This window comes from Emys orbicularis, chromosome 12 (assembly GCF_028017835.1).
Source record: "Emys orbicularis isolate rEmyOrb1 chromosome 12, rEmyOrb1.hap1, whole genome shotgun sequence".
Lineage (NCBI taxonomy): Eukaryota > Metazoa > Chordata > Testudines > Emydidae > Emys > Emys orbicularis.
Window position 1 is genome coordinate 1,662,760 of NC_088694.1, and position 20,943 is coordinate 1,683,702.

The 20,943-nt window shown below is 55.6% G+C and overlaps 1 protein-coding gene across 1 annotated transcript; it reads left to right on the forward strand.

The window, feature by feature from the left end:
* Positions 1-728: 728 nt before the first annotated feature.
* On the forward strand, positions 729-16,590 carry LOC135886684 (bactericidal permeability-increasing protein-like). Its single transcript, XM_065414474.1, has 15 exons — positions 729-843; positions 2,728-2,842; positions 3,603-3,731; positions 4,682-4,837; positions 5,448-5,511; positions 8,101-8,164; positions 8,717-8,808; positions 9,365-9,541; positions 10,657-10,716; positions 11,110-11,277; positions 11,756-11,823; positions 13,082-13,124; positions 14,005-14,068; positions 14,584-14,660; positions 16,053-16,590. Exons 1-15 carry the CDS (start codon positions 729-731, stop codon positions 16,089-16,091), a joined length of 1,431 nt encoding a protein of 476 aa, XP_065270546.1. The 3' UTR covers positions 16,092-16,590.
* Positions 16,591-20,943: the final 4,353 nt, after the last annotated feature.

The following is a 20,943-nucleotide window of genomic DNA, read 5'->3' on the forward strand; positions in this document are numbered from 1 at the left end:
CGCAAGGGAGAAAATGCCCAGAGAAACCTCTAGTGAGAGCAGCCCCCCAGCAGGTCCCTGCTGAGATATAAACGACTCCATTCTGCTCCCTGCCCTCTGTCAATGGAATGGGCAAAATACAGTGCAAGAATCCCTGGCTGAATCCCGGGGCCTGCTCCAGGAGCCAGCAAGGAGCTTGTTCCAGTTGCCAGGGCAGCGAGGAGGCATTTGAGGTTGGCGTGGTGCTGAATGCAAAGTCCTTGCCTCTCCTTTCCCCAGGACCCACCCTGGTATCCATGGAGACCCTTCCAGCTGCATTCCTGTGGCTTGCAGGGCTGCTGTCAGCAGGTGTCTGTTAGTGGATCCGGGCGTCACCCGCACTGCAAGAGACCAGCAGAAACTCCCAAAGTGAGCAGCGAGCGAGCCACGGGCCAGGGAGCAGAGAGCACAAGTGCCCCGAGCAGCCCTGTCCCCTGGGGGTGCCACTGCCCTCTGCCCGGGGATCTGCCCCAGCCCCAACCCCAGGAGGAGGAACCTGCAGCAGGACATGGCTGAGAATTGTGCAAGTGGGGACGGCCCCCAGAGGAATGTGAAAGCAACTTCCTGCTTCCTTGGCACCCGTTCTCAGTTCCCTTTTCCACCCTGCTATAACCACGCTGGTTATAACAGCAGGATCGGAGGGGAGCATCGGCCAGCAGCCAGCTCAGCACGTCTCAGCGGCTGGACGGTACCTCCGCACTCCTGTAACGATGACAACGCGTCGCCTGGCCCTGGCTGCCTCGGTGCTGGCTATCTGCACGGTGCTCACCAGGGCCACTAACCCCGGCTTTGTGGCCAGAATCACTGTTAAAGGCCTGGACTATGGTAGGTTCCCAGTCTAATTTGTGTCTGTCCCACTCCGAGCCGGGCGAGAAGGGCCAGGTGTGTGGCTACCCACAATGCACTGTGAGGGGGATATGATAGGAACCAGTCGGCCAGTGGGATGGACACGACATGAGAGCCCAGATATGTGGGTGCTAGTCATGGCCGTGAGGATGGGTCCCGGGACCGTGTGGAGTAGCCTGTTCCCGTCTCTGGAATGGGCCTTTTCTTGGCAACGTCTCCCTGTGAAGGCGGGGAAGGAACCCTACCAACCCCATTAGGGCCCTCGGAACTTGCATCCCTCCGGGCGTGTTCTCTGTGGGGTGCGTGCGGGTTAAATGGGCAGAGTCCTCCCCGTGTTCTCGCTGCCTGTGGCGGGAAGCGAGTGCGCTCTGCAACCCAGCTTGGAGGATCTTTGGGGCTGGGGACCCCTCCCTGTCTCCCTTTGGCCCCCAGCTCTTGCTCCGTGTACTTCCCGACCCGGCAGCACATGGGGCTAGTTGGCTGGCATGATGTCTTGCTCCTTCAGTGCCTGATGCCAGCTCCCGAAGAGCAGAGAGACTCACCCAGGTCAATGAGCTCCCAGAGTGGAGGGAGGCTGGGTAGGGGCGGGGAGTGGCTGAGATGAGCGAGTCCGTGACTGAAGTGAAATCACAGACCAAGCTCCTATGCAGCCCTGTTCTGGATTGCACTATACTGCATGAGAAGCAGTTCATCCCCCCCGAGCGCTATCTGGAGAGCAGGAAGTGCCTTTCCCTCCCAGCTAGAGCCAACAGCTGCAGCCGCCTAAGGGGCTGTCTACACTGCAGTAAGAGGTGTGATTGCAGCTCGCGCTAGCTTTAATTTCGGTCACGTGACTAGAACTAGCACACGCCGGCACGGACCCTGGTGCAGGCTGTACAAGCCCGCTGGGAATCCTGGGTACGTGCTCACGTTGCTAACCCACGCCAGGGCCATGCTGCCGGACCTTCGCTGCTGGTTTTAGCCGCACTAGCTAAATTCAAGCTAGAGCAAGCGGCAGGCCCACCTCCGGTTGCAGTGGACACACACCTGTAAGGGCTGTGCTGATCTCAGGAGAACCCTGGGCCCATCCTACCCGGCTCTGCTGTGTCTTGTGCATTGCTCTCACTGTCAAAGTGAGTGCAGCGTGCGAGCACTCAGATCTGGGGCCTCTTTGACACCAACAACGAGGAGTCCTTGGGGCACCTTAGAGACTAACACATTTATTTGGGCCTAAGCTTTCGTGGGCTAAAACCCACTTCATCGGCTGCATGAAGTGAAAAATACAGGAGCAGGTATAAATACATGAAAGGATGGGGGTTGCTTTACCAAGGGTGAGGTCAGTCTAACGAGATAAATCAATTAACAACAGGATACCAAGGGAGGAGAAATAACTTTTGAAGTGGTAAGAGAGTGGCCCATTACACCAATGTTCCCCGTGCTTTGCACTGGTTTAAACGACTGCCCGGGGTGCAGGGCCGTGAAGAATGAGGCTCTCTAGCATCCATTAGGAGCTGGAATTAATGCACGTTTTGGCAATCAGCCCTGCTTCCTGGGTTCCCTTCCCCTTGGCACAGGGCAGCCTGCCCTGTGCCAATTCTCCACCTTGCTGCAGCCTTCCCCCATGGGCCAGGGTTAATCAGATGTCACTTAGTGCAGCCCGTAGCTCAGGCTGGAATGGTAGGGCTCTTTCTCGCAATCTAAGGCTTCGCACTAATAATCGCACATGGGATGGAAACCAGCTCCCTTCACTTATTGAATCAGCAGGTAAGTTACTAACTAGTTGTTCCTTTTGACACTTTCCTCGTGTGATGGCAAATATGCCAGGGCTGTATCCGGCTCGCTCTCAAAGGGCCAGCCTGTGACGTCCCCTTTGTGTCCCTGCAGCTCGTCAGGAGGGCATCGCTGCCCTGCAGAAGGAATTAGCCAAGCTGAAGCTGCCAGACTTCTCGGGGACCTTTAAAGTCAAGCTCTTAGGAAAGGTGCACTACACATTCTACAGGTGAGACCTTGGGGCTTCCGCGCGTAGCCGTCCCCCGCTCTGAGTGCAAGGTGTGGGCAGAGTCCTTCCCAGGGTGGGGCACGTCCCTGACGGACCGTTCCTCTCCTGCCGGAGAGCCGGGTGCCAGGGGGTCGAATAAGGTGGAGAGTGAATTGCCGTGGTTCTGCCAAACCTGTTTATCCAAACCTCCCAGCCGGAGCCGGGTACAATGTGACCCGGAGCCCAGGCACTCAAGGTTGGGATGGTGTTTGTGCAAAATCGGACCAATGGATTTGGCCAAAAAGAAAACCTACCCCCAGCCCAGTTTGTCCCTGTCTGATTCCAGAGCTAGTCCTTCCCCAGGGAGCAGAGCTCCCGACGCTGCTGGGATGCCCTCTCCTTTCAGGAGACCACAAATAACGCCCCCACTCCCACCCCCAACCCGTCCAACACAAGCAGGTTCCTGTGATGGCGAAAGCACTTTGTGGCTCTCTCCCAGGAGTGAGGTCGCTGAGAGACCGCGGGTGACTGGCAGAGCGTTGTGTTCACAGGAGGGGGCACAGCCCCTCCATGTGCCTCAGGCCGGTCCTGGCGGGGTCACTCGTAAAGGAGGGAAGGAGTTTGTTCACCCTGACCTGCTCGGTCTTGGGCCCCGTGCGACCAGCAGTGCTGGTGGTTGTGGGGACATGGAGACCTATGCTGAAGGTGCGGCTGAGAGCCACCTGCCGGTTTTCCCGGGGAAGCTCTGGTTTCCTGCTGATAGAATTTCTCTCTCTTGCAGCCTGAACCTTCGCAGTTTCCAGTTGCCGAGTTCGCAGATTGCCCCGATCCCCAACGTGGGCCTGAAAGTCTCCATCGCCAACGCCTTTGCCCAGCTGACGGGGAAGTGGAGGGTGAAGAAGAGATTTATGTAAGCGCCGTCTGACCCCGCGTGTGTAACCCTTTGTGTCCCAAAACGGCCCTGTCTCTTCTATCTCCCCTCCCCCGCCCCCTTCACTCACACACGCGCACACACACTCACACACTTGTTCTTCCTTGTCATTTCCTGCCCCACTAACTTGTTTCCCACGTGTAGGGGGCTGATTCTCCTCTCATACTCGATTTACACCAGTGCAGCCCCTGATTTACACCAGCATGAGCGAGAGGCCCATCATCCACAGGGAGGCAGGCCCCAAAGCCCACCCATGGGTGGGGGTCACCCATAGGGGCTGTCTCCCTGGCGTGAGCATTCACGGGGATGATTGGAGGGCAGTACCCAAGCCCAGCTTTTCATTTCCTGAGGGCAGCATTCTCGCGGCAGGGGGGCTGTGTTCTTCTCTGGATCTCTTCCAGAGTCACTCCGACAGCCCTCGTAGACTCTGGCCTCGGCACTTCAGCCCTTGGCGATCCGTCTAGGGGCTTGGTCGCGTGGCTCCTGGGGCAGAGCCATGGGGATGAGGGTGGCGGGAATTTCTTGCTGTGTTCTCCCCTTCTGCCTCGGTAGAAATGGCTAAAATGGCTGGTGGGTGACATGGGGCAGCCCAGAGGCTGATGCTCTGAGCTGGTTAGTATGAAGCACTGGGGAATATACTGGAGGGCACAATCCTGCAGTGAACTTCCATCCTGGGCATGGAACCAATGGCCTTATAGGTTATTTCCCATTCCCTAATTCCTGCAATAATGATGGATAAAGGAAGAAAGAAACGGCGGAGTGACTACGTATCCTGAATATTGCTGCAGCCTCAGGGATGTTCCTCGTGAATAATCAGTGCTCCGGGGATTAACAGACAAGCCCTTTCCACCAGCATATGGCATGTGCAGGGTATTAGGAGAGCCCCTGGCTGCAAATGCAATCTCTTCTCCTTCCCCCTTTTCCATTAGCAGGGACAGTGGGTCATTTGACCTGAAGGTCGAGGGTCTCTCTATCTCTATTGGTCTGAAGCTGGGCAGCGACGCCTCTGGGAGACCCACCGTTACCACCTCAGAGTGTGGAACCCACATCTCCAACGTTCGGGTGCACATTTCGGGCAGGTTTGGGTATGTAACTTCCCTTAATTGTCATGGCTTGGGGATCATGCTGATTAGCCCATCTTCTACCAGGGCCTCCAGGGATATAGGTTACCTTCAGCCCATCTCTGCTGTGCCCACTGGTCTGTAAGCAGCACTGCCGGCCCTTCCCATTCCTTCCTTCACAGAATGCTAGCGGGGTAAACTGAATCCTAGAGTAATTGGCCCAAAGGCCCAGTAGCTGCATAGGGAGGCTAATTAAGGAACAGCTCCGCTACTGCCCGGGAGATTGGTTGGTCAAAGACGAATTTAATAAATAAACATGCAGAACCAAATCATGAGCTAATGAATTATCTTGCACCAGGTCTGAATTTGGCCCATGGTGTTGTCCCTTTCGGAGACACGTTTTCAGCCCATCTATAAATTTGGGTGCACACATTTTACAAGCCTATCGATTTGCAAATGCAGCCATCCTATCAAAACAAAGCAAAGCAGCCAAGGTTTGAATCCAAAACATCCTGGGACAACATGCCCCGTGGTCACACACTTCTCTAGTGTCGCCCCTGTCCAAGGAGACGCTCCTCCGATTTCCTCCCATGGGCAGGAGCACGACTTTAGCACACTGTGTTTTTCTCCATAGCTGGCTGTACAATCTCTTTCACAAGAAGATTGAGTCCAGCTTCAGGAGGACCATGGAAGGCAAGGTACGATATGCTAGGAGCACAGAATACCAACCCTTTTTAGTGACCCCTCCTCCACTGTCCAGCTCTCCTGCGCACTGACACCATTTCCAGATGGCCTATGTCCACAGGCTCTTGCTCTCAGCCGAGAGCTCGGGGGACGGGGGGTGTCCTGGAGCTCGATTTCTTGGGGAGAGGCGTGCGGTACGGAGATCAGTGCTGCAAAGTATTGTGAAAAAACACCATTAACGGCAGTCACCTCGGCAGTGCACCGTTCTTACGGAATTCTAAACTTGCAACATTTGCCAGTGCCTAATATAATCGGTCTCAATTAACATAGACTGTTCTTTTCACGTGGTCTGTTAATTAGATCGCATGCCTCAGCCAAGCTCGTATCAAACGAGAGAGCCCACTTTGACCGAGGCTTTGAATGGCCTGTCACTCGCAGAGATTTTTAGGAGCTTTGGGGTAGAAATTCCCATCGCTGGATTTACAGACATTTACCGGCTTGTTTTAATAGGGCACAGTAGCTAAACCCTGATACCGACAGCACGGTCCAATAGCCTACCCTCAGGAAACCTGCACCGAGACATGGAAACAAGCTGTTAGCAATAATTGCTACACAGCTAACGGGCACGACTTGCTCCATCTCTGGATGTGAACCTCATTCAGGAAGGAGGCAGTTGGAGAACAGTGAAAAGTTCATTTATATAATAGATTTAAAATACTGGACTGATTGTACTGAGCTACGTTTAGTGCCATCTAGTGGCTTTCTAAGGGCCATCTGGAAGCTGTTGGAGCAGATGGGTTGGCATTAGAAGCAAAGCCCGGGCCTATCAGAGATGTGCTTCCATTTAAGGCTTTCGTCTCCTGCCTCTCTGGAGGGGACACCACTGGGGAACCTTGGAAACCTGGTGAGAATCTCTCTCAGTAGCTCCCTTTCTGCTCCTCTTGCAGCACATCAGGTCCCTGTCACCACATGCAAGAAACTTCCCGTAGGCAGAGGCCTAGACCCCCCCCCTATAGCGACCGGTTAATCTGCTCATGCCTGTCCCAAGGAAGTCACTGAACAGCTTTGTTTCCCCTCCTTAGAAGAGGGGGTGCATCCTGTCTCTCACCCTAACTCCCTGCACCCCCCAGCTCCCTGTCAGTCTCAGGGACTTTCCCACACCCTGCATAGCTGACCTACCCCTGCCTTGCCTCTCTCCCCTCCCCATTCTCTGCTGGGCTGGCTCCCCCTTGACACACAAGCGTGTCTCTGTGCACTAGGAAGGTGTGTGAATGCACAAGGGCTGTTATATGACTCAGCCCGCAACAAACCTTTCCTGTTTCCCCATCAGTCTCAGGCACTCCAGGGCCTTAAATTAAAAATATATGGAGCTATACCTATCTCATAGAACTGGAAGGGACCCTGAAAGGTCATCGAGTCCAGCCCCCTGCCTTCACTAGCAGGACCAAATACGGGGATGTGTCCTGTCTCTGCACAGCAGGGTGGAAGGAACATACCTTCCCTTTCACAAGCTGTACAGCAGAGAGCAGGGAAAAGAACTGGTTTGACAACTACCACGCGTGAGCGTGAGCTGACCGCATGATGGATAACGGGGACCCGTGGACTAACCAGGCAGCTCCTGCCTCGTACCTCTCGGGGGAATTCCCCCCTTGTGTTCAGCTCTCTGTTTTCTGGTTACCGTTCCCCTTTCCTCTGAAGCACTGGATATTGCTCTCGGCCATGCTGCAGGCCAGCGGCCAGACTGCACAGACCAAGGTCCGATCCAGCCCGGCAGTTTCTGGGTCCTTATGGGAAACGGGACTGGAGAAGATCTCCGGCAGGTATTCTAGTGCATTGGCAGGGTTATTCCCTGCAGTCCGTTTCCTACCATGCTGTGTACGCTGGTTCAATCCCCCAGTAATACTCAAGTGGCGTTTATACCGAGCACCTGGCGCTGGGGGAGGAGAGTCAGTAGCGTGCTGTCACTGTTTGGCTTTTAGCATCACACTCCATCATGCTGTTTCTCTCCCCCTCCCCAGGCAAGGCTGAATTAGCCCTTTCTGGTTGCCTGGGTAGGCTAAAAACTTGGCTACCCAGCCTGGCTTACCCAAGAGCAGTAAGTTAAAGACACCTCCCCCACTCTATGTGCTGCCTGCATTTGGTGAACAGACAAACTTCCAGTCTACGTGATGGAGCTTTGGCCATAGAGGTCACAGAGATCATCCAGAGCAGGTTGGATTCCACGGACATATTCCCACACGTGTCCAGTATAGAACTGGGAATTGGGTCACAAGTGAGACCCTTTTCAAGGAGCTCAACTCCGCCACCAGGCTGTGCTTGGAGTTGTTTGCATGAGCAAATATTTGCACACACAGCCCCCCCCCCACACACACACACATACACGTGATGCATGCATGTTGGGCAGTGAGCCAGACCGCTGCCTCATTTGCATGCACAAATGTCACTTGCATGTGCAAACGCAGGCTTTTGCATAAGTAAAAAAATTGTGCAACATCGCAGAAACTAAGAGGCGGTTTGAGGACTTGCCACTCTGTGTGTGACTCAGCCTTTCCAGACTGAGCTGCTGGCCGGTCACCAAGGTGTCACTTCTCTGTTTTCCTCAGGTCTGCGGAGCGGTGACCAGCTCTGTCACCACCAAGCTGCAGCCCTATCTCCAGACTGTGCCAGGTACAACATGGTGATGGCTTTGGATTTTTACAAGTATTTCCCCCAGGCCAGGCACATGCTATGGGACACTGTTTTTCACCCCGCATTTAGCCTCCGGCCCACACTGAGGGCCATGGGGCACCACGTCACCCCAGAGGGACTGTGTGAGCTCCCTGGCGGAGGCTGTCCCGCTCCGTACCTAGTCAGCTGCTCTCTGGACAGGAGGGTGCAAAGCCCTGCCTCCTCCCTGCAGCCTCTGGGGAGCATGGCGGGACCAGGCCCAGGGCCCCCCAGGGGTTGGGACTGCGGTTGTCCTTAGCAGAAAAGACCTAGGTTGACTCCGGGCTGAGGGCTAGTTCCCAGAGCTGGTAGCTACAGAAAAACCCTGTCCCTTTGCGCCGAACTGAGCTAAGGGAGAATAAACCTGGCTCCCTAACTCCCCATGCCACTGGTAACTCCTCCCTGGCTTGCTGCTCTGTGTGAGTCCCAGCTGGGGAGCGGGAACGGCTCCCCCCCCCCCCGATTTCCTCTGGCATCTCAGCCCGTCGGATTTGTGTCTCTCCTGTTCTGCAGTCACAGCAAAGATAGACAAGGTGGCTGGGATTGATTACTCCCTGGTTGCACCTCCCGCGGCAACAGCCCAGTCTCTGGACTTGAATCTGAAGGTGAGAGGGGAACGGAGGGACACACACAACCCTGCGGGGATCAGTGAAGAATATTGGTACGTTCCATTAGCATTTCTGCCTAGCGAGGTCCTGGAGCATCAACTACCAGGTGCCGGAGCTAGGGGCTGGAAGTCAGGACTCACTGATTCTGTTCCCAGATCTGCCACCGACTCTCAGTGTGGAATTGTGGCCAACAGTAAGTCACTTAACCTCTCTGTGCCTCCAGTGACTTAGCTGCAGCTAAAAAGGGTGAAATGAGTAAAATGCAATCCGTCCCTCTCTGATGTCAGGTACAGGGCACTTGAGCTCCTTCCCGTGACGAGCTCCAGGCCATTCCTATAAAGGCATTAGCATTCTTTATATTGAGCCAGTCCCGGGTTATTTTTAACACGCTCTGGCGCAAGTGCAGGGCGGGGAGAGCGGTGGGTAGACCCGGTTTTTATTCTCTTCCTCTGAACGCTTTGCTCCCGAGCTGGGTCAGTGAAAACCAAGTGAATTCCAGCTGCCCCTGTTCTCTCCTCCCCCAGGCGTCACTCTTCCTTTCCTTCCTCACTAGGGTGAATTTTTTTCCCTGGCCCATCGCTCTGCCGTCCCCTTTCCTCCTCCTGCACTGGCCTTCCCGGTGGATCATGACCGCATGGTTTACTGTGGGGCCTCCAGTTACTTCTTCAACACAGCCGGCTTTGTGTACCACACGGCCGGGGCCCTGCTCTTCGAGATCACTGACGCCATGGTAAGGGGCTATGGGACTCAGGAGATCTGGGTTCCATTCCCATCTCAACCCCAAGCTTCCTTGGGCGTGTCGCTGAGTCTCTCCGGCCCATCTGTGAAATGGGGATCGTTGAATCGCCCTACTGCATGGGGTGGGGGTGGGATAACTCCATTGATGACTGCATGGCGCTCAGACACTGTGGTGGTGAGGGCCATATGAGTACCGGGATGGGTAGGGGCAGGGGCGTCTGGGGTACGTGAGTGGGGGATGTTTTCTTTCTCATCGGGCACCACATGTAGAGTTTGCAGTGATCCCCTGACAGGGTAAAAGGCAAGATCTCACATGGACCCGCCCTTAGAGGTGGATACCCCCCTTGCTGCTGGGGGGTTGAGAGCTCTTCTCCCCGCTCAGGGAGGGTCCCACAGACCCGGGGCTATGGCTGCTGGAGAAGGAGGTGGGTGTTTAGTCACAGTTCCTGTGCTAATGGCACCGCTGAGCCCATCCGCTTTCAGGCCTTGGGCTGCGACCTCCCTCAGGATGGACGCAGGCGATTCTCTCACTCTCAGACTGGGGCCCTGTGCATCAGCTGTGGTCACCCAGCAGGTCTGAATTCCAGCATGAACATGCCACTGCCCCCAGTAGGAGTTAGATCGAACAGGAAATGCTAATAACCCACCTCGGTTGTAGGGTCACTTTCCCTGACTGACCAGGTCACATATCAGGTTCATATGGGGCTTGGCCTTACACAGCAGTAGTCTTAGATTATTGCATAGCTGCCCCATGTCTGTTACACATGTAATGTGCCTTCGAAGACCTTGAGTTAGGTAATGAGATGGGGCTATGCCCAGACACAGTGGTCACTCAGTTCTGGCTGTAGGAGACAGGCCAGCTTGCTTGTATGGATTTCAGTCCTGGAGGAGCCCATCCCTGGGGGTACCTGTGGCCCCAGGTCCTCGCTGTCCTACAAAAGGGCACCTGGAGAAACCTTTCCCTGTTGGGGAAACTAGCTTCTAGGGAGGAAGGTGGAGGTGGGTTTGCTGATTTTGCCTCCAGCTCTTCCGTGTGCCGTTCCATACGGCAGGTCATTGCTGCGGTGAACTGGCCCTCAGGCACCATTTGTATTTCTCCTGCTACAGATTCCTAAGGAGTTTAAATTCCATTTGAACACCTCCACCTTTTCAGCCTTCATTCCCCAGGTAAGTGGCCCGCTCCCCTGAGAGAGCGTCGGTGCTGGGCCAGCTACCTATCTGCCACACACAAACGATTGGGCATCGGGGTTTGCTGGGGGTGGCCGCAGTGCCTTGGTCTGTTGTTTTCAAGGGAGCCGTCGCCCATTCCCAGACTGGATTAAAGATGAGAACTTCCCACAACACTTCGGTTTGTGTTTAGGAAAGACGTGTTTGGAAATGACGAGGTGGGCCCGCCGCTCGCTGGGGCGATGGTCACTGGAGGAACATGATGTGTTGTTAGATTAAAGGCTGCATCAGATTCCATTTCTCAGGGACTTTGCTTTATCACTGTACCGAGCTTGTGCGAATCTGTTGTCACCTTCCCTGGTGCTGACCGGCTCTCCTCTGCTCCGTCCCCAGCTGGAAAAGATGTACCCAGACAAGCTGATGAAGCTCAGGATTAAAACCTCTTCTGCTCCATTCCTGACCATCACGCCTGGGAACTTGTCGCTTACGCCTGTTGTGGATATCCAAGCATATGTTATCCTACCCAACTCCTCCCTTGTCCCTGTCTTCCTCCTCAGCGTGGTCAGTCTGGGCATGGCTTATGGATATTGACCCTGGGTGGAGAGACCTTAGTGCAGTTGTCCTACTGATGATAGAGGAGGGATCTGGCATATGGACCTGGAATCGCTGTGAGCTCTCCTAAGCTCATATCCCTGTGTCGCCCCCTCTAGCACGTTGACTCCTGCTGGGATCGGCTGGGACTGGGTTTGCCATGAGCTGGGCCCCATCCCTTTGCCAAGTGCAGCAATTCTACTGCAGGAGAGGAGAGGGACCCCTCCCAGAACCTGCCTTTCTGCCTTTCCCAGCACAGCCCCTCTGGCTTCCTCCTGAGGCCAGCTTCGCTCCAAGGGCTGTCAGCAAGGTGACAGTGCAGGCTGTGCCCAGCCCTTCCCCCGGAGAAGCCAGAGCTCACTCCTGGCTCCCCAATGCCAGGGAAGGGCCTTTGCATTCACAGTGCCAGTCTCACGGGAACTGATGTCACGTCTCCTTCTATTCCTAGACCAGCAGCGTTTCAGCCAAGATTATGGTGACCTCTGCCCGGATAGGTGGGAGCCTGGAACTTGGCAGGTAGGAGCCACAGCGAGGGTCGGGGGGAGTTCAACCTTTGTCCTTCCCCGCTGAGCCGCCCTCAAGTCACAAGATGCTCGTAAAGGCTTGATAGCGAGCCGAGCGTCTCTGAGAGCAGTTTCAGAGTAGCAGCCGTGTTAGTCTGTATCCGCAAAAAGAACAGGAGTACTTGTGGCACCTTAGAGACTAACAAATTTATTTGAGCATAAGCTTTCGTGGGCTACAGCCCACTTCTTCGGATGCATAATCTTTCTGAGAGCAGTGTGGATCCTGGGGAATGGCGCTGCCAGAGGATTCGGCTAAACTTCCTGCAGGGCACAGGAGGTGTTAGAGTTTCCATTCTGGGGATGAGGGCAGGGGGAGGGTGGGAGGGAGGCTGAGAAGCATCCCAGAGCTGCAAGCCCAGACTCCCTGCTGGTTAGTGGGCTAGCCATGGCCATGGCCTTATTGGTGGGGTAAATCCAGCCCTTTTGGCATCAGGCGAGTTGCATCGGCTTACATCTGAGCTGAATTTGGTCCTGTACCTGCCAGTGAAGGCCAGGGCTCACAGGGCGGGGGAGCGACGAAGCTGGGATGAAAGCTGTGGGATTCAAACTCCCAGCTCCCCTGGTATGTGACCTTCACTCCTCCCAGCGTGCCTCGGCATTACAGCACACACAACACTGAGTATCACAGTGCACCGCCAGCCCCGGCCGCCCCACAGCGCCCGAGTATCACTGCCCAGGGCCCACCCCCGGCCGCACCCCAGCGCCCGAGTATCACTGCCCAGGGATGCCCCCGGCCACCCCACAGCGCCCGAGTATCACTGCCCAGGGCCCGCCCCCGGCCGCCCCACAGCACCCGAGTACCACACCCAGGGCCCGCCCCCGGCCACCCCACAGCGCCCTTGTATCACTGCCCGGGGCCCACCCCTGGCCGCCCCACAGCGCCCGAGTGTCACTGCCCAGGGCCCGCCCCAGGCAGCCCCCCAGCGCCCGAGTATCACGGCCCAGGGCCCGCCCCCGGCCGCCCCACAGCGCCCGAGTACAACACCCAGGGCCCGACCCAGCCATGCCCATCACTGCCCGGGGCCTGCTCCTGGCCACACCCCAGTGTCTGCTGCTATCGCAGAGGGATGGCAATGCTATTCTTGCAGCCATTCCACTCTCTTGAAAGGCCGGGCTGGCTGCGGGTGGGGTTCAGACGCGAGCCCCCCGCAGGGCAGAGCTCCCTACGCGAGGGCGTGATGGACGTGCCAAGTCTCTGTGTTTTTCTGCAGGCTGCAGCTGTCGCTGAAGCACTCGGACGTCGGCCCTTTCTCCGTGAGTTCTCCTCAAAGGGACTTCACACCAGAAGTCACCCAGGCTCTGCTTGGAGGAGCTGCTGGCCTTGATTCACACCCCTGGGTGTGCGCCCAAGGGAGGGCTCCCGGGGGAGGGGAGATGGTGCCCCACTGCCTCCATTCTGTGGGGGTGCCACCGGGGCTCAAGAGGAGCTGCACCACTGGGGTCTTCTCATCTCCCAGGACTCAACTTCCACAGGCCATCCCTTGCTCCTCCTTGTGTCTACACTGCACACTAAGCCCAGGCTGGGACTCAGGTGTCAGCCCCCCTTCCAGCAGCAAGCACTCAGGGCCCGGGTCCGAGGACCCTGCTAGGGGACTGGGTCCCCTTCTGGGACCCCTCGGGGGCTGGGGTCAAAGCCCTGTCATTTTGCAGTGTGGCTGGAGGTCAAGCTGCAGCCTGAGTCAGACGGTCTGCGTGGTGCAGTGTGGACGCATCAGCCCACCTGGGTCTCCCAGGTGGAGCAATTCTAAGCCCAGGTTTGCACTGCAGTGCAGTTGCTCAGGGAAACACTGAGTCCACCTGCCCAGGTCCCCCAGAGCCAGGCTCAGGGTGCGGTGCAGACATGCTGCGTGAGACACGGAGCCTGTACACCCCCTGTGCCTGCCTGTGGGACCTGGGACGATGCTCCCCCAGCCCCGGGGGTTGCAGCCTGTGGGACCTGGGACGATGCTCCCCCAGCCCCGGGGGTTGCAGTCTGTGGGACTTGGTTAGTTTCCAGGACGGCCCCTGTGTTTTGTCTCCTTGGTTCAAGCAGATTCTTACCTGAGTTCCTGGTCCCCTGGCACACAGCCACCCCCCTCCCATTGCCTCCCCTGCTGCCAGCTGCAGAGGGTTACGCTCTTCATTGCATCCCCAGGTGCAGCTGCTGCAGGCACTCATGAACTTCTATGGCTCAAGCATCCTGATCCCACGCATCAACGGTGAGGGGCTGGTGGGTCCAAGGGTATCTGTATCAGACCAGAGCCCTGACACCCCACTTATCAGCAGTGGGTAGGAGCTGCTGCGGGCAGAGGAGATCTAGATCCCAGAGCTTCCACCAGCGTCCTGGGGACCACTGCACACACAGGGTGGGTGGCTGGATAGAGTCCATCTCGGAGCGGTGACACGCAGAGAAGAGAACACACTGGAAAGAATGTGCCTGACGGCGCACGTCTTAATGCCTTCCAGATCCCGTCTCCCTAACGCGCTGCGTCTCGTGCTGCAGCTCGCAGGGACCGGCTCCTGTGTGCGTGTGCAGGGGCAGAGCGGCACGCGAGACGTCTCCCCGCTTGTGCAGCTGCTGGGGGAGCTCCTGGCTCCTCCCCCAGGGAGCAGGGTGCTAACAAGGGGAGGGCTGGGTGGGTGCGAGTCGATGGTGCCCGGTTCGCTGCACAACCCCACAGCGACTCGGATTGTTCTGCCCCACCATTGCTCTCATGAGTGGTTTATTTTGCAGCGAGACTCAAGGAGGGCTTCCCTCTCCCACTGCCGGCTCGCGTCCAGCTCTCCAACCTCGTCATCCAGCCCCACCAGGTCAGTGAACACAGTCCTCTGTGCTGGGCAAAGGGGCAACAAATAATGCCAGCAGCAGGCCGGATCAGAGTGAGGAGCAGCGTCCCGAGCAGGGTGTGAGCCGGGCCTGGAACGAGCACCACTGGATACCTTAGTACAGGGCCAGGGGAGGGGCAGGGGAAGGCGAGGTGGCCTACTAAACCCTTTTCATGGCTAGTGAAGCTCTTGCGGGGGGGAGTAGGGTGGGAGAGGGAAGGAAGGGGTCTCTGCGCTGACACACAGGTTGGTGGAAGCGTGGTGAGGAGGAGCAGTGCCGTTCACAGGCAGGGGAACAGGCAGGAGTCGGTGCTAGCTGGCAGGGAGGAGCTGGTCTGTACTAAGGGAGGAGAATGAGGAGAAGATCACTAGTCAGTGTCAGGGGTCCAGCAACACACAGACTCCATGGGAGCCCAGGTTCATATAAAGCCCTCTGTCTACCCAAGGTACATCCCTGGATTTCCTGGGGATTCACTGGGCATGGGCGGACAGGGGGTAGGACGTGTCTCTCAGACAAGAACTTAGGAACTGAGCTGGTCTCGGCCCTGAGTGTCAGGGTCCAGATTTTCACAATTGCACAAGTACAGTTGCACACCAATCCCAGAACTGCACGTTCAGAGTCAGCGTGCAAATATACATGTGGTTTTGTGTTTTCTGAAAACCTGGTCTTAACTTTCACATGGCTCTTTTTCTAAAGAGCAGAGATTTGCTGTGATTTTTGACCCTAAATTCCCACCATCTCCACCACCACTAACACACCCAGTCTTGCGATGTGCTATGTGTGGGTTTTCTATTGGGTCGCATCCTTCCCTGTCCCCACCCTCACGTTAGCAGTGGCTGCATTCCAGTGCCTTTGTATGCACGTAGACGGCTCAAGCCAATGCACACTGAAATCAGTGCAGAGTCCTGTTCATTTCAACGGGGCTTGGATCGAGCCCAGACTTTGTGAGGCAGCATGAGAGGAACTAAAGAAACGTAACATGTTAAGGACTGAGTCCATTGGGTGTTGGCCAGGCACGTTTGTAAAGCCCTTCCAAAGCAAAGCAGCATGAGAATGTACCGACTATTGCAGCACATCCAGCCTAGGGCGAATGACAGAAACAGAGAAACAGCTGCTCACACAACGCTGAATAAATATAAAGTTGGGAACAATAGCTGGGGAGAAACATGGATTTCCCTCTGATGTGGAGCCAACTCACACGCTACATGCCCTGCGGCGTGCACCATACACACGTGCTCACCGGCTTGCTGCTCTAATTAGAGTACATATTCCCTGATTAAAGTGAGCCCTGCATTCGCCTAATGCAGGTGGGCTCTGCTGTTCTGTGACCAAAGGAAAGGCTTTGCCAGTGGGTTACATCATGATCTCTTTCCTAGAACTTCCTGCTGTTTGGAGCAGACGTTCGTTACGTGTAGAGAGGCTGAGGACGAGACGCTGAAAGAAATGACCGATATGAAAAGACAACGTTCCTCTTTCCCCTGAGCAGCACCTGGCCTTGTGAATGGATAGCAGGCTCCCGCCTTTCCTCTTTGCCTGTGCCGCACCCATCCTCATGCCCAGAGAGGGCTCCAGATTCTCTCCTTCCCCCTGCAATTCACTGCTACCAAAGCTGTTTGTCCAGGAGTAAAAAACATGTGATTTGTCTCCAAAGAAATTCCTCCCCTGCCTGTCTCGGTCTAGATCACTGGGCACTGGATAGACAGAGGAGCAGCATGTGCATTTGAACAAAAAGAAAAACCAAGCAAACGAGCTTCCCTTCCACAGCCTTTGATACTAGGAAACCATTCTGGTATGTGCTGCTCTCCAGCACCCAGGAACCGATCCAGCTCCCAGGAAAGATGCCCATTGGCTGCACTGGGAGTTGGCCCCTGCCCTGAACCAGTCAATGGATTTATTAACACACTTGGGGTGAAGTTCTAATCTGCGTTAATGAGCAGCTGTGCCCATTGCCCTGCGTAGCAGACTGGTTGTGCCAGGTGGAGTGTGGCCTGGGGAGCCGCTCGCAATAGAACCTGAGAATGGGCGTTCAGAAGGGACGTGGCCATTGATTGTGCAGAGCAATTCACGGTGGTGCAGAAGAGACCAGAAATGAACAAAAGCCAGGGGTTGAGGCCTGATTAGCAGGGAGCTGGGAGTCACACGCACCAGGCCCCGGCTGTCAGTCTTCATCTGAGCCCTGGCCCTAGTTTTGTTAAGTGTTGTGTGCAACTGAAAATACCCACGCACCCTACTGGGACGTTAGCATCTAAGCTGGGGGTTCCTCCACCTTTCCCCCAGTGAGCAGACATTGTCTCATGGTCGTGGCCCACTGCCCCTCACACTCGCCATGCTGGGTCGTCTCTGGGGTAGCTATGGCAATTGCTTTCATAGATCAGTAACATGGCAGCATTTCCTGTATCTGCTGCTGTCTCTTTAATGCAGTGTAGCAGCTAGCAATGAAGGGGGGCCGGGGAAGGAGAACCAGCACCATGTGACCTGCCAGCTCGCTGCACATTTTATAATGATGAGAAAACTCTGGAAAAGAGGCACATTGGAATTGTGGGTTCCTCAGAACAGGGCTCCCGGTCCCGCATCTCCCCCGATCCACTTTTCACTCTGACCAGCTGTAACCTATTTATTCACACTGCAGTGTGCTCCAGTGGAAAGTATGTTAGAAAGAGGAACACGTGTTTTATTGTGCTGTTGGCAAATAAAACACTCTGATAAAGGCAGACGTTGCGGAAGGTTTTTTCATCTATTTCTGTGGCCCGTCAGCAGAATGTTTACTCAGAGGAAGTACCTGACATAACAATACTACTTTACACGCACATGCCTCTCATAAACACCTCTCCAGCGTTTGCGTGTAACACACTAGCCAACTGGGACATTTTCCATTGCCTTCGGTGGGCTTTGGCTCAGATCCAGAATGGCTTTCAGCCAAGCATTTGAAAGCTCCATTACACACAGTAATGAGGTGGCTGAAAAAAATTCTGTAAAAAAACATTTTTTTCCAATGAAAAACAAGTTTTTGATATCCTGGAAATTTTGGGGGGAAAACTATGAAATCCAACAAATTTTCTCTTTTCAGTAACGAAAAACCAAGTGCATTTATTAATTTATTTATTGTTTAAAATGAAAATTTTTGATTATCAGGTTTTCAACAAAAACTAAAAAAAATTAAGACTTTTATGAGAAGAAAAACAACAAAAATCATTTTCTTCAGAATTTTTCAAGGAAGAGGTGAATAATTGTCCAAGCAGCACGACCGATTAATAAGGTCTGCGGGGTAGGCAGCCATCGTACATGTGAGTAAACTGAGGCAAGTAGCGGTTAAGTCACATGCTCGGTTTTATAGCAGAGCCAAAAATCAAACACAGGAGTCCTGACTCTCAGGTCCCTCCCCTACCTGCCAGGTGACACAAAAATCTGTATGAAATACTAACCACTTATTCACTGGATATTTTTTCTTTAGTAGTTTGAATGCAGATTAACTTTCCCACCCACTGCTGGACTCTGGTGTTACGTAGGTCGCTCAGAGCAGTCCTGAGGCATTAACTTCTGCCTGAGAGTCTCTTGAGGTGGGTAGTGACTGATTTCCCCAGCCCTGTTCTGTAATTCTCGGAGAGGATAGATTCAGGTAGCTGTTGGCATAGGCAATGCTGGAGACCAGGGCCCTGTCTGCCCACAAAGAAGCCAGGCTGGTCCTGCAGGGCTTGAGGGAGGTTTGCCTGGCAGCAGGGCCGCCCGGGGGGGGGAAATGGGGCAATTTGCCCCGGGCCCCACAGGGGCCCCCACAAGAATATAGTATTCTATAGTATTGCAACTTTTTTTTATGGAAGGGCCCCCCAAAATTGCTTTGCCCCAGGCCCCCTGAATCCTCTGGGCAGCCCTGCCTGGCAGGTGGTGATGAAGGTGGACACGGCTGGGGTGTCAGAGGCACGAAAAAGCCGACAGCAGGACGAGCAGAACTTGCTGTTGGAATGTCAGGCCCCCACGTGACAGGCAGCGTGATGGTTTCCGGAGCTGCTGTCCAGGCAGCAGCCAGTGATTAGAGGCAGGTTTCTGAGGCCCAGTTTGCTGGTGGTGGAATTTAGACCATTGGCTCTTGAGACAGGTGCTGTGGAGCTGGGTGAGGCGTGAACCCCGTGGAGGTCTGTGTCTGAAACACGGCAACGTCCCCCACTGGCCCCACACTCCGATTCTCTGGCCCAGCTGCTGCGTGCTCCGGGACACCCACAGACTTGTGGAAACAATGGAGTCTGTGTGGGGGGCTCAGTCTCTCTGGGAAGAGGCACCGAGGCACTGGGGCCTGCGCTTGTGGATGGCACATCAACGAAGGGGAGCTGAGGAGCGTAGGAACTAGTCACAGCAGGAGGTAGGCCGGCCGCTGGTTCCGGTCCCCGCTCGGTTTCTGTACTGCCCCAGCCCAGTCCATGGGGATTGCTGTGAGCTGCAACACACGGAAATACAAGCGGGAGACAAAGGCAAAGCTGTGCACTCGGCCAAACAGCCACTAGCCTGGGCAGAGAGCTGCGGGGTACAGGGGCAAACACAGCAATTGGCAACTGCCAGGGTCAGGAACCAAATGGTGCCCCCTGGCTGCTTTCACCTCGACTCCATGATCCAGATAACAGTCCCATTTCCAGCCAGACCTGCTAGGGAGGTGACCCTCCGGGCACCAAGACGGTGATACCAGGAGCAGAGCCGGTAGAAGAGGGACGGTGGAGCTACAAAGCAGGGAGGTGCCTGGTTCTTAGTTCAAACTGGGATCCAGGGCAGCAGGCGAGGCCCGTGTCACTGACAGCCCCGTCTCTTTCAACAGAGCACCTGAGCCGTGCTGGCCATGTAGAATTGAATTAAGTATCATTTTAAAACTCAGCAGCGGGAATCCTGCCCGTGCTGAGGGGCCCTGGAGTGCTCGGTGTTTGCACCGCACGCTCTCCTGCTGGGCTGGTTTCTGGGGGGTGGATGTTTGCTCTGCTGTGCTGGAGGGGGAAGCTCCATTCTAGAGATCTGGGGATGGTGATTTCTTGTAAGCAAGTGTCAGCACTGCCAACCCCAAGAGTTCAAAAATCATGTGTCAGGCACCCAAAATCCTGAGAGTTTTTTGTTCCTGTGAACGGCGGAGCTGGCCGGCGGCATGCGGGTCACGCTCTCACATTGGCCCATAACCAGGGCAGCTAGACACGGGCTGACTTTTTAAAACAGAGGCAAGCGTCTGACGGAGGCGCTGAGAGAAGCGCCCAAGAGCATCGACTGTGAGAGCCGGGCCACGCTGCCAGCCTGGTGGGGCGAGACAGTAGGGAGGGATAGCTCAGTGGTTTGAGCATTAGCTTGCTAAACCCAGGGTTGTGAGTTCAATCTTTAAAGGGGCCATTTAGGGATCTGGGGCAAAAATTGGTCCTGCTGTGAAGGCAGCAGACTGGACTTGATGACCTTTCAAGGTCCTTTCCAGCTCTATTAGGGTTACCATATTTTGAGTGTCCAAAAAGAGGACACTCCATGGGGCCCCAGCCCCGCCCCAACTCCCCCCCTTCCCCAAAGTCCCCGCCCCCTCCCCTGCTTCCCATGAACATTTGATTCGCGGGAAGCCTGAAGCAGGCAGCAGGTAAGCTGTGGAGGGAGGAGGCGCGGCCCAGTCTGGCCCCCCGAACCGAGCGGCTCCCTCCAGCGGCCGGCCCCAGCATCTCCAGCCTGGCTCGGCTCCTGGGGTGCCAGCCCCCGGCCGAGCACCCCCAGGCCAGCACCGCCGGCCCCCGGCCCAGCACCCCCGGCCCGCAGCCCAGCACCCCTGGCCCTGCACCCCCGGGTCCCGGCCCAGCACCCAGCAGCACCGGCCCCTCCCTATTTTCCTGGACATGTTCGGCTTTTTGGGATTTCCCCCCGGACGGGGATTTGAGGCCCAAAAAGCCGGACATGTCCGGGAAAATCCGGATGTATGGTAACCCTAGCTCTGTGAGATAGGGCTATCTCCATATATTATTAGTAACCTTGTCAAGTATCTGTAGCCGCGTTAGTCTGTATCCACAAAAACAACGAGGAGTCCGGTGGCGCCTTAGAGACTAACAGATTGATTTGGGCATAAACTTTTGTGGGTAAAAAACCCACTTTGTCAGGTGCATTGTTTTTTACCCACGAAAGCTCAGGCCCCCATCGGTCAGTCAGTCTCTAAGGTGCCAGCGGCCTCCCTGGTGTGTTTTCAGTAGGAACCTCGGAGGCAGGAACTACAGTTTCGCAGCCGGTTGCAGGGGGAGCTCCTTTTGCAGGTCACTAGCTGGGGCTGGAGAC

What these genes read in the sequence shown, in the direction of transcription:
- LOC135886684 (XM_065414474.1), top strand. Translation starts at nt 729, where the DNA reads ATGACAACGCGTCGCCTGGCCCTGGCTGCCTCGGTGCTGGCTATCTGC. An exon ending in GGGAGCCTGGAACTTGGCAG is followed by an intron (nt 11,824 to 13,081) that starts GTAGGAGCCACA and finishes GTTTTTCTGCAG; the next exon opens with GCTGCAGCTGTCGCTGAAGC. An exon ending in TCGTCATCCAGCCCCACCAG is followed by an intron (nt 14,661 to 16,052) that starts GTCAGTGAACAC and finishes TCTCTTTCCTAG; the next exon opens with AACTTCCTGCTGTTTGGAGC.